The following is a 19,237-nucleotide window of genomic DNA, read 5'->3' as shown; positions in this document are numbered from 1 at the left end:
GGTACGTGCTCCTCTGTGGTTGACTTTTCTGTTTCGCCCTGGGGTGGTGCACTTTCTCTGTCTTATCTCTTTGATGATGATTGTTGTTATTGCTTTATTTTTAGCGATTACACTGTCACAGATGTTCCCCCATCCCTTTGCGCCTTCCGTGCCCCCCTCCCTGCCCCCTGGCTGCCGTATGTCTTTGGCGAACTCCTTCACCTTCTTTTATCCACTCCCCCTCTCTCACCTCCCTGCTGACGGCTGTCAGTCTGTTCCATGTATTTATGCCTCTCTTCCTATTTTGTTCCTAGTTTATTTTGTTCCTTAGATTCCACACGTAAGTGAGATCATACGATATTTGTCTTTCACCAACTGGCTTGTTTCACTCAGCATCATGCTCTCCAGGTCCATCCATGCTGTCGCACAAGAGCACCTTTTTTTTTACAGCTGAGCGGTGTTCCATTGTGTAAAAGGACCACAGCTTTTTTATCCACTTGTCTAATGAAGGGGCACTTGGGCTGTTTCCAGATCTTGGCAATTGTAAATAATGCTGCTATGAACAGAGGGGCACATATATTCTTTCAAACTGGTGTTTTGAGATTCTTAGGCTATATTCACAGACGTGGAATCCCTGGGCCATAGGCAGTTCTAGTTTTAATTTTTTAAGGTAACTCCATGCTGCTTTCTACAGTGGCTGCTCCAGCCTGCATTCCCACCCACAGTGCACAACGGTCCCCTTTCTGCACATCCTCGCCCGCACTTGTTGTTTGTTGATTTATTGATGATAGCCATTCGGACAGGTGTGAGGTGATATCTCGTTGTGGTTTTAATTTGCGTCTCTCTGATGGATAGTGACAGTGAGCACTTTTTCATATGTCTCTGGGCCCTCTGTATGTCTTCTTTGGAGAAGTGCCTATTCAGGGCCTTTGCCCATTTTTTAATTGGATTGTTTGTTTTCCTGGTGTTGAGTTGTATATGATCTTTATATCTTTTGGAACTTAACCCCTTGTCAGATGTATCACTGGCAAATACGTTCTCCTGTGCAGTGGGTTTCATTTTCATTTCGTTGGTGGTTTCCTTTGCTGTGCAGAAGCATTTTAGTTTGATGTAGTCTCATTTTTTTATTTTTTCCTTTGTTTCCCTTGCCCTACAAGATACATTGGCAAAAATCTTGCTATGAGAGATGGCTGAGATTTTACTGCCTATGTTTTCTTCTAGGATTTTTATGGTTTCGCAGCTTACATTTAAGTCCTTTATCCATTTTGAGTTTATTCTTGTGTGAGAATGAAATGCGTTCTTTTACATTTTACATAAGTTGGTGGTCTAGTTTCTTGGTTTTGCATGTACCTGTCCAACTTTCCCGACACCCTTTATTGAAGAGACTGTCTTTACTCCATTGTACGCTCTTGCCTCCTGTCTTACTGTCCTATCATATTCAGGTCACCTCCACAAGGAGGCCTTTCCCGAGACTCAGCCTCTGTCATTCCTTATCATATCACCTAGTTTCATTTCTTTTCTTTTCTCTTCCTTTCCCCCCTCCCTTCTTCCCTCCCTTCCTTTCTTCCTTCCTCCCTTTTTCTCTGTTCAAGACGTAGCCACCAGTCACATGTAGCCATGGGACGCCTGAAATACAGTTCATGTGAATGTTTGCTGGTTCATTTTTTAGTAACGTTTATAATGACGTGGAATTAGTTTGCTCCCTCATTCCTTCATGTGTTTGCCTGTCTCCCTCAGCATACATGTAACAGGGAGGAACGCGCTCTCTCTCTGACTGCCTTAATTCTAGCCTGCATATCCACTAGGGCCTTCGGGCTAACAACTCCTTCTGTAGATGTGCTAATTAGCTGGAGGAATCCTGCTGGAGGCTTGAGTTTTTGCAAAAATAGCCCCTTGGCAGAGGTGCCCTTGCCCGCCTCTCACCTTGCCCCTCCTCTCTTCCCTTGACATAAAAGAAGCCTGAATTCTAGGCTCTCTTAAGATGGATTTGTAGAAGCCATTAGGCAAACCTATCTTCTTGAGCTGGGCCTTCTCAATCAATAAATTTTTCTTACTACAAACTATGGTGTTTTTGCATATTGGCCTTTTTATTTTTTTGTGGCATCGGGTACAGGAAACTTGTACCTGTAACACTCCGAACAGCGCTTGGCAGATAATTGGTTGTCAAAAATACTTATTGAATGCATTGACTACATGAAGGAAAGTCACATATTATTATTAGCCTAGTGATGTGGTAAAATGATTAAATACATTTAATTAAAAGGGAATCCTTTTTCCTAAATTCCCCTTGGTCTGTGTTTATGTTACCCTGTCTAGGGATGTATTCCTCTCAAAATATATTGAGACAACATTGTCCAGTGTGTGCAAGAATTAATTTTAAGGCACGTCTTGTTGGTTTGCCTTCTAGAGGATTTGTAAGTGAGAGTAGCAGAAAAAAAATGTATGTATAATGTGTGCAAAATGGAGTCCTCAAGGTGCCTAATGCGCATAATTGTGCACCTAAAAAATGGTTAACATGTTATACATTTTGTTATATTTATCACGATTTTTGAAATTGCAAAGAAGAAGGAGGAGGAGGAAGAAGAGGAGGAAGCGGAGGAGAAGAAGGAGAAGAAGGAAGGACTGCCCAAACTTACATTACAGCGCAAAGCATGGGCGATGGCTTCCAGGAGAGCGCTTTATTTCCCAGCACAGGCTGCTTTTCGTGGACCTGTGCCATGCTTCTCCTCCTGTCCTCTGACTCTAGTGTCTGTCGGTGTTCCCTTCTGTGACATTATTCTGCTCACTCTGTTCTGTTTATATGACTACACTTCCTGAGACTGTGTGTCTCCTCCCTCACCCCCGCTATGTCCTTTGCCAGCTCGCACCCAGTTTGTACTTTGCGTGATCACCTCATTGCAATTTACCTTGAGGCAGGTCACCCTTAAAACTCTCTTTCCAGCCCTGTTACCTTCCAGCGCCCTGGCCCTGCGTTTCACCTGCCAGCCAGCTATCGAGCCCTGTCTCTCTCAGTAGTTTTTTTGTTGTGTAACACACTGCCTCAAACTTAGTGGCTTAAACAATAAGCATTTATTGTCTCGTGGTTTCTGTGCATCAGGAGTTAAGGGTGCGGCTGATTGAGGACCATCTTGGAAGGGACCACAGTCACCCCCCAACCAAGGCAGAAACTCCTCACCTTTCCCTCACCTGCTGCGCGCTGCCCTGTGTTAACGACACCAATGTCCCCGTGCTATCTCCGCTCAAAACCTAGGGGTCGCCTGTGAACTGTTTTCTCTCTCCTGGTGGAATTTCTTGCTAAATACTCTTGCCTCTGTCTCTTCCTTGGCTTTGCTTCCTTCCTTTTGTTCATGCCCTGGGTTGCGTGGGTCGCCTGGGCAGCTTTCTCAAGGTTCCAGCCTCATACAGCACAGTTCTGGTACTGCCCCAGCGATGTCCCCAAACCATCGCTGGGACAGAAGTTATAAAGGAAGAGATGGCTCAGTTTGACTACATAAAGATATGAAACTTCTGTAGGATGAAAAAGCAAAATAAAACGAAAAAACACACCATGAATAAGTTGAAAGAAAATTCACAAAGTGTCAAAACTATTTGTAAGTATTTACCAAAGGGTGCTAGCTTTTTATAAATGAAAGAAAACAAACAAACTCATCACTGAAGAAGTCATTATACAAAAATTTCAAACTCATTAGCAAACTAATTAAGTAAATCAATAAATATCACTTTTTGTTTATATAATTGGGGAGGGCTAAAAAGAACATAAAAGTAGAGGAAGCAGGTGGGAAGGTAAATCGGTACCATCTGGAGGGGGATTTCTCCAGATGTATCAGAGCCTTGGAAGGAAGCATGCCAGGTTCGTGTTACTGATGAGGAGCGGGGTCCACGATATGTTATAAAGATGAAAAAAATCGGGCCACACCAAGGTGTGTGCGCGTGTGTGTACAGGTGCTGTAGGAACGCGCACCCGTGACGGCAGCAGCGGCTGTTGCTGGGTGGTAGGATTTCGCCTCTGCCCTTCCTGCACTGTCAGAAATTCAACATGAACATATATTATGTTTTTAAAATTGTGAGTGGTATTATTTGTATAAGCTTAAAAGGCTATCTTCATTTAGAAAAAAGAAAATGAAACAGACACCCTTCCTAGGATCCAGTAGTTGTAGTTTTGAGAGTTTATTCTGAAGAAATATCCAGAGATGTATAGACAGTCAGGAAATGCCCACATACACAAAAAGAAAAAAAAGGCCTACGGGTTTGACCTAGGTGGAATGTGGGCTTATTAGTACCTTTGCGTCTTGGACTTTTCTGTTGTTTCACTGTCCAGATTAGTTTGTTTGTTTTTTTAATCATCCAGCCCAACTTTAGTTTGTAACCAGAAATTGAAACATAAGAGAGGTTAAGCAACTTGCTAAAGGTCACACAGCAGGTCACGAGCACAGCCCAAACCCAGGCTCGTGTATTTACTCCGATTCCTTTCCATCGTACCGCGAAGATTCCTGCTCGTCTCTGCTGCTCTGGCTTTGTCTCTTTCTTTCCTTTTTGTATTGTTATTCTATTACGGTTGTCCCGACTCTCCCCTCGGCCCTCCTCTGCCCATCCCCCGCACCCCTCCCGCCGCAGTCAATCCCCACACTGTCGTCCACGTCCGTCCGTGGGCCATTCCTACTTGTTCTTTGTCGAGGCCCCTCCCCTTCTTTCCACCACTATCCCCCTCCCCCGGGTTACTCTTGACACCCACTCTGACTTGTTCCAAATTCCATTGCTAACCTGGGTCTCACGTACCCTTCTGTTTTTTCACATGCAAATCCTTCCGAGCCCAGCTTCTGTGCCCGTCCTGGGGCTTCAGCTCCTGGGAAGGTGGAGGACGGCCTGCCCGGCTCAGCTGTCAAGACCCCGCTTGGTCAAGCCTGCGCCCAAGACACCAACCTCTCTCTGTAAACGCCACAGTTTTCTATTGGGCCTGCTGCTATGGCGCTGATTGCTTTCTACTTTGACGGGCTGTAGCTGTTGGTCCTGTGTCTTCTCCTCCGTCTTAAACTGCGTGTTCTCTGCAGGCAGAATCCACGTTTGCATGTCATGGTCTTCCACATGGCACCTAAGAATGCTTTGCATCAGCAGGTATTCGGTCAATTCTTACTGGGCAAATGATTCAACGGATAGATACTTGCAGCTCTGTTGTAAAGCTAATGCATCCTTAAGAAATAGAACGTCATTTTTTTTTCCAATGCAAAACATTTCACAGTTTGTCAAGTAAGAGTTGTTACGATTATCTAAATATCACTTATAAAAAATCAATATATCATGTCAGGTGATTCTATAAAATAAAATCACACATTGACAATAACTCCTGCAGTCCAAGAATACCCCCCCATCAATAGTACAAATTACACACTAAAAAAAGAGAGATGTTGTTTAGACATTTAAACCAAAGTAACTCTGAGTGGACTAAGTACATTCCTTCATCCAGTACAATAAGTTTAGTACAGTCACTAGCAACACAGTTTGAGGTGCGACTTCCCAGACTTTCTCTAGTCCTTGTAGTACAGCTCCTGTAGTAAAACGTTCTCGTATGCGCCATTTTCATGTATATGCAGGTGGGCCATACATCACACTTAAAACTATTTCACTTCATAATTACACTTGTTAATATATTTCTTCAAGTTTTTATTTATTTATCTTTAGAGAGAGGGGAAGGGAGGAAGAGAGGGATACATCAGGTGTGGTTGCCTCTCAAGCGCCCCCTGCTGGGGACCTGGCCTGTAACCCAGGCACATGCCCTGACTGGGAATCGATCCGGTGACCCTTTGGTTCACAGGCTGGCACTCAATCCACTGAGCCACACCAGCCAGAGCACACTAGTTAATATATTTGCATTGGCCCAGTTTAACTCCAGTGATGACAAAATTTAACAATTAAAGAAAATCCTTGAAAGTGTATTTTAATTTATTTAATTGCCATTTTACTCATGCCCTTTACATTTATATTTTTGTCATTATTTTTGTACTTCTTTTGTGTATGTATATATCCCTCAATTTACTCTCGTAATTATACCTTTTAACCTTTGTCTTTTAACCTTTGTACTAGCGTTGGTGCTGGTTGATCCACTGCTTTTATTGTGTGTTTGCCTTTGTCAGTGAGAATTTTTTCTTCGTGATTTTTTTTTTATTCATAGTTTCTTCTTAAAGAAGACCCTTTAGCATTTGTTGTAATACTGGCTTGGTGGTGATGAACTCCTTCAGCTTTTTCTTGTCCAACTGAACTTTTAATACAGCAAAACTGCACCGGAAACATTTATATTTTTGGTTACAATTCTCAATGACAAACCACTGATTAGTTATGAGGCACTTTGCTGATTCTAGAAATTTTGTTTCCTGAGGTTGCGAGATCGGTTTCAGAAGTGCCGTTCAAAGCCAGTGAAATCCTGGAGAATTTTAGACAGGAGTGAGCGGAGAGCATGTTGTTGAAAGCAAGTCATCTTTACAGACTGTTCTGTCTCTTAATATAATTTAGATGCCCATCCAAGAAAAAGAAGCTTCCAAGAAAGAAGTCATTCTTCTGGCAAAGATGAAACATCCTAACATTGTGACCTTCTTCAGTTCATTTCAAGGTTTGACTTTCTAGCATTCTTAACGTATTTTAACAAAGTATTAGCATGTAGACTTCCGTAAGAGATAACATTCCCGAGAACTGTGTGTAGTGTTTGTGAATGGGATCATTGTTCATTTATTTAAACTGCCATTGAGATGTAATCTTTATTTCTTCTCTAGTGAATTTTTGTAGACAGTTTTCCCAAGCTTTTGCATCTCCCCTGAATTCTTACTCCCTTAAATAGTTAATAACTGGTGTATTAGCTTTGCTGCAGGACCAGCACCCGCATTTCTGTGGCCTGCAAAGATACGCATCTGTTTCTCACTCATTCCATATCGGCTGTGGGTGGTCTGGGGTCTTAAGTCGGGGGTCCAGGTGGAAGGAGCAGCCCAGACGTGGCCCACACTGTTCTTCTGAGCCAAGGAAAAGAGCAAGACACAAGCGCCCACCACAGCGCCTGTCCCAGCCCTGCCGGGGTGTGGCGTGGCTCTCCTTTCCCCGCGGGTGCACATTCCTGTTGCGAAGCAGCAGGCAGCTAACCTTGACAATGGAGTGGTGGAGGGAGGGTGTACTTTGCCCACGTGAGTCCCCAGAACCTGTGGCAACAGGTGGGGGTGTCTGATCCTCTTACAGAGGAGCAGCTAACGGCCATGCACCATGGTCAGGCAAATGGCAAAAGTAGAGGGGACAACTGTAAGGAAGCAAGCCCGGCATGTGCACATCTGAATATACGATCTATTCTATCTCCATCCATCGCTCCAAAGGTAGGAACAGAACAAAGCACCTGATCAAACCAACACGAGAATAGCATTGGTCAGAAATCATTCACTCACCCAACAAATGTTTATGCCATGCTTACCACATGCTAGGCGTTGTTCTAGGTGCCAAGCACAGAGCAGTGAGCAGAACAGGCAAACATGGCTGTCCTCATACAGCTGCGCTCCAGGGGCCAGAGACAGATGACAAACACACAGGTGCAGTGCATCAGGTGTTCCTAGGCTGCGAGAGGGCCGTGGGTGCCCAAGTTCAGGGGGGCAGTCCCGTCTCAGCCTCAGCACTGTGTGTGCTCAAAGGCACAGGCTCTAAGTGTTCAACAGGGCAGGGGTGTTACCCGGACATCTTCAAGCACCATCGGGGGCTAAAAGTCTGTAAATCAGTAAACAGTGTATTTTGAGCTCCTACATTGTGCTGGGCACTGTGTGTCTTGTCAATGAAAACCACTGCATTCCAAATAGCTCTGCATACAGCCCTCTTTCTTCAACTACTGAGTATTCGAAAGAATTCTTAGAGCTCTTCTGACGCCTTCCCGGGAGCTGAGCGGCGCACAGTGTTAAGGTGGTGGGCCACACGGCTGTGGAAGAACTCACAAAGAGAAGAAAATGTAGAGAACGAAGCTTTTATTCCGAGAAAGGAGAGGGGCACGATGTGGAGACATGCACCAGCATCGGAGTCGGGGGGGACTTGGAGCTTTTATTGGATTGTAATTGGATTAAGAAGGGTGGGGGCGCTGTGGTGAGGCCCCTGGGCTCTTAGGGTGTTATTGGGAGGCCACAGTTGATTCCAGTGTTATCTTTCGCCTGCAGGGAGCAGTTAGTTCTATTCTTACTTTCCAGTGCTTTCCAGTCCTGGGGCCATAAGCTCAGAAGAGTAAAATGGCAGTCGTGTTTAGCAAGGACAGAGGCCTGCTCGGCAAATGGTGCCCCAATAGCAAATGGGGCTGGCTTTGTCCCTTCACACAGGACCAGGGGATTCCGTCGTATCAAAAACTTTTAAGGGACAGCCACTCAATATAGCGCCTGCGTTCCTGTTCAGTGATTCCTACTACCACCACCCTAAGGCGGTCTTTATTTTCCTCATCCTTTGGTTATTGTTGGGACTCCCTCAAGCTGGCCGCCTCACACTCATCGAATGTGAGGTCACATTCGAGTGACTGCCCCCTTTCCTGATCTCGCCTAGCGCTTTGTGCTTGTATATGTACAGCTGTTTATATAAACAATTACGAACTGGTTTAATATTTGTCTCCCATTTTGAGGACACTTAATGGATTCTTTTGCTCACCACTTGATCCCCTGCATCTAGCACATAGTAGGTGCTCACTATATGATTGCTGAATGAGTACATGGGCTGGGCCCCTTTAATACATTAGAGTATGTCTTTATACCCTGCCAAATGGATCTTTAAAAACAGCATTTCCCTGGATACTGTTATAACATTAGAGGTCCCTTTCACAGTATAAATAACCTCTGCTGACTTTATATTATAAGCTGAAATTTTCTTATAATGGCTTTTTTTTTTTTTTTAAATTAGCGCATCCCTGTGTTTAGAAAAACTAGAGATATTGTGATGCCTTTGAGTTTGCCTGGAAGATTGTTGGGACTTGAAACATCAAGTTTATCTGAAAGCCTCCGGCACTCTTACAGCACCTACTAGACAGTGTAGATAAAGCCTTTGCTTACTCAGACAACGTGACTCTGAACAGAAGTCTGGCTCTACTTCATTAAATATGTGTCTATGGAGAGTATGAAAGTTTTACAAGTTTGAAGCAACATACAAAAAATAAGGAAGTTGTGGTGAGAGATTCCTAAGGCTAAATTCCACTTAAATTCCTCCAGTAAATATATATCAAGTACCTATCAAATGCCGGGCATGTTCTAGGTCTTGGGGATATAATCTCAGTGAACAAAAGAGGAAAAAATCCCTGCGCTCTTGTTTTCTGCTGTTGCGCAACGATGACCACAAATTTAGTGGCTCAAGCCAGCACTCACTTATCACCACCCGCTTTGGAGCGCTTGGAAGTCTGGGCTCGGCTTAGCTGGATTCTCTGCTCGGGTCTCACAGAGGTGAAATCTGAGGCTCGCTGTTCCCTTGCAGGCTAATTCAGGTCGTTGGCAGAATCCATGTACTTGCAGCTGCAGGACAGAGGTGTCTGGGGCTTTGCTGGCTGTGAACCAGGGTGCGGTTCTGAGTGCCCAGAGGCCAAGTTCTCGTTCCTTCCAGGTGGCCCTTCAGGAGGCCCCCTCCGGCTTGCAGTATCACAGTTCCTCTGTTCCCAACCTCTACACCCGGATTTAAATGGCTCCTGTGGTTAAGTCAGCCCACCTGGAAAATCTCCTTTCCTATTAACTCAAAATCAGCTCATTGGTCACTTCGATTATATCAGCAAAATCCCCTTTGCTAAGGGACCGAATCCTGGAGCGATGTCCCACTCTGTTTACAGGTTCTGCCCCGACTCCGGGGGAGGGAGTTATACCAGGTGTGTACACAGGGGTGTCTGGGAACCTTCTTGCTCCAACCGCGGAGTTTACACAGTAAGTGTAAACCCAGCAATTTGGATCATTTGTTAGATGGTGACAAGTGCTGTGGGAAAAAAAAAATAGGGTGAGGCGGGAGCGGAGGGAACAGTTTCAAATACGGAGGTCAGGATGGGCCTTATTGGGGAGGGGACATTTGAGCAAAGACTTGGAGAGTCACGTGAAGACCCACAGAGAGTCACTGCAAAGGCCTGAGGCAGGAGCACATTGGGACTCCTCTGATTGCAACACCGAATGTCCTTTCTCCCCTGGGCTACCCTCCTGTACTACTTCCAGCTTCTTTTCTTCAGAGTCGAGCGAGAATTTACAGAGACTGCCCACGGCCCTTTTAGAGCTTGCCCAGGGGGTTCCCACGTGTCCCACACTGAAGCCAACGGCTTTCTAGCTCTTCACTTTCGTGGCCTCCTCCAACGCATTCAGGGCAGTTTTTGTAGACACAATCACGTCTTTCTTTTTCCATTCACGTGTCATCGGTTGTGTAGTAATTACAATGACGTGTATAATTGGCATACACTGACCTGGGAACGAGCCCAGCGATCTTGACAAGAATGAGCGGGAGCTGAGGGGCCTAGGCGCGCTGCGACCATCGGACAGCCCCCGTGGCCCCCGGGGGCAGGCGACGCAGCGGCGCGCGCCCCTTCGCCCAGCGCGTAGGGCAGCCAGAGGTCACTTGGAAGAGTGGTTATTCTAAAGAACGTGGTGTCATATCGATAAAAGTTCATACCCGAGTTCAACACGGGTCTGTTTCCCCTTCCTGGGGTGTTGGGAGAGACCCGCAGCTGCTGATTTACGGCGGATTTCGAATCTCTTGTTGGAACATAGCTGACATTTACTGAACTGTCGTAAAGCGCGAGTGTTGTTTAAAGCATCTGACGTGGATTCACTCAAGCCAATCATTACACAATCCTAAGGGGAGTTTCTACATTATTATACCCAGTCTACAGACGAGGTCATGAGGCACAGAGAAATTAAAATAAGTTGCTTACAGTTATGGCGCTAAGAAATGCACGCGGTGAAGGCAGATTAGAACCCAGTCTGTCCTGATTCTATAGCCAGAGATCTGAAATCTATATATACGTATTAAATATATATGTATATACATACATATACTACATTTTTCTGTTATATTCGCCACCTTCTGGAACTTGAAAGACAAATGATTAAATGGTGAGCGAGTGTCTGCAATGCTTCCAGGACCGAATGGTGCCTTTTCTTGCAGAGAACAACAGGCTGTTCATTGTGATGGAGTATTGTGACGGAGGGGACCTCATGAGAAGAATCAGCAGACAACGGGGAGTGTTATTTAGTGAAGACCAGGTCAGAAACACTTCTAACTTGCCTTTTCATTTTATACGGGAGCGTTAAATTTATAACGCCATCAGTAGTAAACTGTTGAGGTGAAGCATGATTTTTGGTAAAGAATTCAAACTCCAAAACAGGGATGAGCACTCTTGATAGATTTTTGTCCACCACGTGCTTGCAATTGAACATAAATTGAATCTCATTTTGAGAGTGAAGTTTGCTTGAGAAAAGAGAATGTCTTATTTTTGGACAGTCTCATGTAGGATGCCCCTGAGATAAATTTTCATGGCTTAAAAAAAAGAAGTCTGAATGTGGATGTTCCCTGGCCCCTTAAAATAGTTTCGGGTTCGCTCTTCTTGCTCTGAGCATTTGGTGCCCTGGGTGAAAATAGCCATCCCACTTTGCTGGGGAGGATAGAATCTCTTCTTTGCAATGGCTCTTTAGTTTCATTGGTTGTAAAGACAGAGGAGCGAGAAGGTGAGGTGAGAAGCCTCGATTCCCATTTTCTCTTTGCACAAACACACTTTTTCTGTACGCTGAGCTTCCTTTGCACACTGATTGGATGGAGACAGGAACACGTGGATGGAGAGGAACCTGAACTGGGCCTTGTGTGGTTGATGGGCAATGTCACCTGCCTTGAGCAGAGCCCAGGAATGGCCCAACGGCTTTCTTTAGGCCACTTGTTTCTTTGTTTTAGTCTAGCATTTAAGAGTATCATGCCCATAAAGTTAGAAGGTCATATGTAGAATGTAGAAATGATTAAAGGATCCATATCTCTAACCTCTGTAAACTGAAGCATTTTTGTTTGCTCATTTACATTGTATATTAAATTCCATATTTGTGGGAACCCTGCTTCCTATCTAGGTATCGTTTTGCCACATTTTATGAAAACTACTTTTCTCTACAAAATTTTGAATTACGTTTTCCTTTGTTGAGTGAGAACTGAAATTACAATCATAGTATCTGGAATGGAATGGAAGTCATGGAATTTTAGAATAGTTTAAATAAATCCCTATAGGCATAGAACATATTTTACTAAAAAGGGTCATGGCCAGCTAAGGTCAGTAACATCACGATTACAAAAATTAGGTTTAAAAAAATTTAAAAGTACCACTTTTTGGTTTTGTACTGTATACACAGATAGGTATTTCACTAAAAATTTTAATAATCTCCCGTACGGTCCATTCCTTCCTCTTTCTTTCTCTGCCCTTGATTTCCTCCTTCTACTGGAGGAAAACCCAGTGGCACCAGGGTAACCAAGCGTCAGGGCCACCTGTCCCCTGTCCCCTATCCCGGTGCACATAGCCCCTGGAGTTAAGAGAAAAGGAAATTGTGAGCAGCCGCCCTCTCTTGTTGGCTTTCACTTGTCTTTTGTGTACGTGGAGTTCACACTGGTACCAACACGTTTGGCTTGCTTCTCATGCCTGCGCTTTGCCAGGTGATACATCAGTTAGCTTCCTTCTCGTGGGCACACGTACAGAAATATGCTGCTTCCCGCTTTTTGCATATTATCCTGAAGACACTTCCGTGACACCAGACCCTCACAGGCTTTGTTTTATGTTCCCCCGGCAGATTCTGAGCTGGTTTGTGCAGGTTTCTCTAGGACTAAAACATATTCACGACAGGAAGATCTTACACAGGGACATAAAAACACAGGTAATAGCTCACGGAGCGGATAGAGACAGAGCCGACCTTTTACTTTCTTGAAATCTCGCAAACAACACAGCATTTTCTCCATTTATAGAACATCTTTCTTAGCAAGAATGGAATGGTTGCAAAGCTTGGGGACTTTGGCATAGCAAGAGTCCTGAACAGGTAAGTACTTTAGAAAATTATTTTTTTCTATTCATGACAGATATGTGTGTGTGTATATATATATGTATATTTTAATATCATAAGTGAAGATATTAAAGGCATGATTTCCAAATCTTTTTTGATAACTGTTTATATAAATCCATTAAATTATTCAGATGAAAAATAAATCGATCATGCAGATGGTACTTGACGTGAGATTAAAATTCCCAAGTTTAATCTCGGCATAATAGAATGGCGGGGGCAATGTTGTACAGTGAGATCTAAACTTCCCAAGTGTGGGTGGGCAGGGCAGGGGAGAGCAACGGGGGCAACTGGGACAACTGTACTAGAACAACAATAAAAAAAGAAATGAGCTAACCAAAAGAGGGATAACTTTCATAAGCATAAAGCTAGGGAGAATTTAGTGAAACACACAGGTTCACACATGCTGTGGGGAATATATTAGTGTGACTGTTTTGGGAGACAATTTGGTGGTTTTATCAACAGATTTTTTAAATGTTCTGTGTCTGGGAATTTGTCCTAAGGGGAAAATGTGAAATTTGGAGCAATTTAAATGCCTCATCTTTGGGATATGGTTAAGTGTAATAGCGCTCGTTTTTTTTTCTTCTGTATTCACTTTCATATTTTCCAAATCTAAATCATAAGAGCTCATTACTTTGATCGTCAGAAAGAGGAAACTCCTCTGCACCTGGGAAATTTTTGTAATGTAACAACTGTATCTCTGTGTGGAAGCTGTAGGCCATAAATTTTTTTTAATGTGTAGATTTTGGAATTACAAGTTTAAAAATCAACTATTTTTATTACTCCAGTATAAATGTACAATCTGTTTTTTCTTTATTTTAATATGTACATGCATCAAATTTTGTTATCTATTTTTATACTTTTTCTTGTGTGTTCATGTCGTAAGCCTTTTTTTACTCATAATAAACCACATTATTTACTCTGATATAATTTACTAGTTCCATGGAACTTGCTCAGACTTGTGTTGGGACGCCTTACTACCTGTCTCCAGAGATCTGCCAGAATAAACCCTACAACAATAAAACGTGAGCGACCGACTCTTGGTTTGAAAGACTCAGAAAAATCGGATGGGTTCTCTCGATCTTATGGCACTTTTGTAATTCCATTTTCTTCGTGGGGGAAATGAATATCCCAGTGACTGTCTCTGCCACTTGGGTGTTCCCAGAAGCCTTTGACTTTACTTATAAAAAGGCAAGCTCTCTTTGCTTGAAGACGCAAGTGAGAGAAAGGATAATGCTGAGACGTGCAGGCATTGTGACATCCATCTTTGTGTTGGATTTTCCTGCTGTGAGGGAACAACAGACCTTCCTCTACCCTCACATTCTTATGGCTGGTTAATAACCAAATAGACATTGGGACAGATTAGCAAGAGAAAATAACCAAATTTAATACACACACATGCATGGGAACCCCACATGCAAGAGAGGTTCGGAGATAGAAAGGGAACGTGGTTCTCTAAGACATCCCGAGCTAGGGATGAGGGGAGGTGCCTTAGGGACTGCAGAGCGTCATTGCAAGCTGATGAGAGCAGGCCGTTAGTAAATGGAAGTTTGCATGGCCCTATAGATAGGTCAAGAGAAGTCATCTCTGATAATAGGTCTTTATGGGCTAGGCCCATAATTTAAGTTCTTCTAAATACTTGAAGGGAGGGGCAGAAGTTACTCTTGAGCCCGTGGCTAAAGTTGCCTTTAGTTCAAAGTAGTCTCCATTCCACTGAGTCATATCCTGGGGTGGCTCATTCTGAACCCCCACAATACCTTCTAAGCACTATTTACTTTATTGCAGAAAAGTATTGTAGGTGGGCACGATAGAAGGCCGTGTGCTCCAGTGACAGAGTCCTGGATTAGTAGTGCAGAATCCTAGGCTTATGTAGGAGTTCAGAATGAGCCACCCCAAAATGTGCTTCTGTGGTTTGTGGATTATTTTTAAGCTAAAGGCAGCCAAGACCCTGTGGGCTCAACAGGCACTTCTGCTCCCCCCAGTTACCGAGAAAAATTTAAATTAGGGGCCTTGCCCATGATAAGCTATCAGAGATCACCTTTTCTGACTTATCTCTACGGCAAGGCAAACTTCTAATTTTTCAAAATCCGTTATCATTCTGCAGTTGGTACCAGTAGCCCCGCGGCACGTTCCGCGCCTCTGAGCAAGATGGCAAGAATTACACCGAGTGTGGGCAAGGTTAGCAAAAGCCCTCCTATCCCCCACCCCCGGCCTTGATTGGGGGTGGGACCAGGGGGAAACCGGCACATGTGCCATAGAGGTCAAAATGGCAGCAGGAGGAGCTGCTGTGTTGGAAAAACATGTCAGTCTAATCCCGGGAAAAGAGGGGATTGGTTGGGGGCCAGACCCTCCCGGAGCACGGGGAACTTTGGACTGAGAAAAAGCATCAGACCTGGCCCACACGGATACTTATATAGACCCAGGGGAAGGAAGGGGCACTCTCTTGGCCCACCTTGCAAATGTACCGGCCAGTGCGTTTGTGGGAACATATGGTCCTGGAAGCCATGTGGCCAGTAGCGTCACCAGCAACACACGCAGACTCCAGGAGGGAGCCTGAGCTAGACAGCTGCCCACTTAGCCACCTTGGGCTCCAAAGGACAGATAAGGATGGAGCAGGAATTCTGGGTACTGCCTTGGGTTTTGGGCATGCCTGGAATGGCTGGGTTTTACCTGTATGTTGTAGAAGAGATGAGCCTGCCATCCTCCCAGATTGTGCAGCATTTGAATAAAGACCTCTTTCCTTTCTCACCAACCTCTGCCTCTGGAATTTGCCTGTGAGCGGCGACGGGCAGCCGAACCCCACTTTGGTTCAGTAACACAGTGACTTTCCTCCCTTCTGAAACCCCAAGGCACCTTACCTCATCCTTAGCTCAGAATGTCATACATACCTCATTTTCCCTTCCTGCCTCTGAGCCTCTCATGTACGTGGGGTTCCCATATGTACATATACATATGTACATTATTTGGTTATTAAATTTGGTTATTTTCTCTTGTTCATCTGCCACATGTGGATTTCATTATGAGAACAGCTGAAAGAACCTAAGGGGAACAGGAAAGGTTCTTCCTTCCCACACTTGGCCCTGTCACCGGCTTGACCAAGTCAGTTGACCTGTAACAACAAGAGTGTTGCCTATGTAACCATTAAGGTGTCCTGCATCTTTAAAACCCAACTAGTTTTCAGAGCCTCGTTCTCAGGAGTAATAGCAATACACATAGTGATAAAAGACAAAGATAAGGTCATTTTTTACCTCCATGTGAGGAGAAGGAAAATAATTTCACTTCTGGAAGCGTGGCTGCCATTTGAGCCAGTTGGACCAGAGGCAAGACTGAATTCCTTTTGCCAGTTAATTGTCTATTTGCTTACAGAAATACCCAGGGGCTATGTGGCTGTTTGACTTTGAAAGATAAATAGAAGGCAAAGCCCAGCTGGTAGAGATTTACAAAAAGAAGAGTAAACATTTCTCTGCCTAATAAGAGCAGAGGCATTTTGGGGTGCCATGCCCTGGCACTGGAGGGGCTGGGCCTCCCGCTGAGCGGGGGGTGCAGCCAGGGGAGGGCGGGGAAGAAGGGAGGGCGGGGAAGAAGGGTGGGCTGTCCAGGGCAGAGTTTAGGGCTGTTGCCAGCTGGCGTTAGCAGCACTGTTTTGTTTCCTTGGGCCTTTTTTTTTTTTAAAGAATTTGGGTCAACATTCAAATATGTTGATTTGGTGCTTCTGAGAATTAGAAGATTTTAGCCATAATCAGCTGCCCCCTTTAGACCAGGAAAACCACCCCCAGATTCAGCACGGCCCCCATGCATGCAGGGAGCACACGACACACAAAAGCTCCCCCGCAGCCCCAGGTGGCTTCCCTCCCCTGGGGACCCCTGTAGGCACAGGTCACCCCATGGCTACGAATGGCTCTAGGAGACAGAGGAACGGTTTGGGCCTAGGGAAGACCACGTCAACCCAAAGTTCTGGGTGGCTGTAGAAAGTGGTCAGTGAGTTTCTAGAAACTCTAGGAAAAGTCTAGGGACCAGTTAGAAATTGTTTCCTACCCATTCTGTATGCAAACCTTTGGTGTATCCCTCTCTGCTCTCAGGCACACGCTCTAAGGAAACGTCGTTAAGTGGTGGAGCCGTTTACCTCGCTTGTCGGGATCCTTCCTGTTTTGACTCTAACTTCTTACTTTCCTGGCTTCTCACTGTGTATTTTTTTGGTCTCTTAAATTAATGCTTTTTGTTCTATAAGGTAACTTCTTATTAAACCAATCACATAGAAATACTAAGTACTAAAGAGCCACTCTCCAGTCATATATTGTAACCACATTTCCCAAGTTTATTGAGTACCAGCTGCCATGTTCATCACTTAATATACCTCTGATTCTGTGAGTAGCCTTGAGTAGAATATACTTTGCTCAATCAACCAAACTCTATCTTTTGAATCAGAACAAATTCATGTTTGCGTCCTGCCTCTCTCCACGAAATGCTCAAAATTTCATATATGTTTTCTTTGAGCACATGATGTTGAAGTAAATGTAGATGGTAGCAAGTTTGAATACCTTTTCTCTGTTAGGATTCTGACAAACTACAAATTGCTTTTATTTTCCCTCTTCTGTTAGTAAGAATAAGAACTGGTAATGTATCTAAAAATATTTCTAAAAATTAGTCAGGCTATGTAAAACTATAAAGATACACTAATATAAGGCACTGTAAGGATAAGGCTTTTATTAAAAACTATGGAAATTTTTTAACATGTAAAATCTCATCTTCTCCAGGGATATTTGGTCTCTTGGTTGTGTTTTATATGAGCTCTGCACACTCAAGCATCCTGTAAGTATGTTAATCATTGGGTTAATATTTAATTATTGAAACTGTATCAATTAAATTCACTTCTGAGAGAAAAAGATTAATTTTGGTTTTATTCGAGTGTTAAAAGTTATGTGGACATGGCCTGGCCGGCTGGCCCAGTTGATTGGAGTGTCGTCTCACACAACCAGAGGTTGCGGGTTGGTCAGGGCATGTACCTGGCTTGCGGGTTCCATCGCTGTGAGGGGCGCCTACGGGAGGCAACCGATGGGTGTTTCTCTGTCTCTCCCCCTTCCTCTCTCTCTCTCAAATCAATATGAATCAACATCCTCTAAAAATAAAAAGAAACTTATGTGGACTAGCTATTAAAAAGAATGATAGCTCTATATATGCTGACATGGAAAGATGTCCAAATTATGTTATAAAGTAAAAGCTCCAAGGTGGAGGACAGCATAGGAGCGTACTTCCATTGAAAATGAACAGGGCGCATATACATACTCAGCAAAGGAAAAGCTTGGGGTGCGTGGGGTGAAGGCTGCAGGAAACTAGGCACAAGCTTCCAAGAGCCTTGCCCAGTAGAGTCCCACAGGACGGCCAGTTCTCCCAGCAACAGCTGTGACGGCCGGTGTGCAATGTCAGGCACCAGGGGGGCGCACTGGAGACCCAGGGCCCAGGTTTGACTGCGCACTGGTCACGTAGGTACCCTCCGCCTGGCAGGTACACACTTCCAGACGCCTGGGCAGAAAGCAGGTGTACAACATAAACAAACAGTGCAGGCAAAGCAAGCCACTGTGCGTCGGGACTGGTGGGGACTCTCTGGAAATCCAAGCTCCCGGGCGTCAGCCACGGGCCAATGCTGTACGCAGGCCTTTCTGAGGACAGCAGTCGCAGGCCTGCTATGGTCACTGTTGTCTACACAGCTGGTACCATTGTCTCGTTATTATTATTGCCCAAGGTCACAAGGCTGGTAAGCGTCTTACCAAAACCTGCATCTTTAATGCCACACCTGGCTGCTGACCATGATGATTAACGTCAGCAATACAGTCTCAGAAATGTGTGCATATGCAGTGTTGTTGTGTGAACCCAATGGAGTGCGCCACACGTGCCTGGATGGTGCAGCCCACTCTATACCTAGGCTGTACGGTATAGCCTCTTGCCCTACTGTAACGAACACTGTAAGCAACTGTAACACAATGGTGTTTGCGTATCTAAACAGAAGAAGGAACAATAAAAATAAGATATAAAAGATAAAGTGTGTGTACGCATCCATGTGTGTAGGCGGGGGTGGGCTCCCCGGCTCCCCTCCCCTCCAGCCTGCACCCCGTACGCCATCACCACCTCCCGGCCCCAGCCGTGGGTGGGCACCAGGCAGGCGGACAGCACCCTGAGCCTCTTCATCTGTTTAAACCCCCCAGAGCTAGTGGTCAATTCGACATCGTAGG

General features: G+C 44.7%; 1 protein-coding gene across 1 annotated transcript in view; it reads left to right on the top strand.

Annotated features, from left to right (window-relative positions):
* The window catches only part of NEK5 (NIMA related kinase 5), a 43,083-nt gene that overhangs the window by 482 nt on the left and 23,364 nt on the right, over positions 1-19,237 (top strand). The window contains 6 exon segments of the mRNA XM_054586646.1: positions 6,484-6,580; positions 11,092-11,189; positions 12,747-12,830; positions 12,919-12,989; positions 13,949-14,035; positions 17,765-17,819. Coding sequence (XP_054442621.1) covers positions 6,484-6,580; positions 11,092-11,189; positions 12,747-12,830; positions 12,919-12,989; positions 13,949-14,035; positions 17,765-17,819 — 492 coding nt within the window.

This window comes from Pteronotus mesoamericanus, unplaced genomic scaffold, assembly GCF_021234165.1.
Source record: "Pteronotus mesoamericanus isolate MK-2021 breed Mesoamerican mustached bat unplaced genomic scaffold, CSHL_Meso_final contig_94, whole genome shotgun sequence".
Lineage (NCBI taxonomy): Eukaryota > Metazoa > Chordata > Mammalia > Chiroptera > Mormoopidae > Pteronotus > Pteronotus mesoamericanus.
This window is presented reverse-complemented; position numbering and strand designations above follow the sequence as displayed.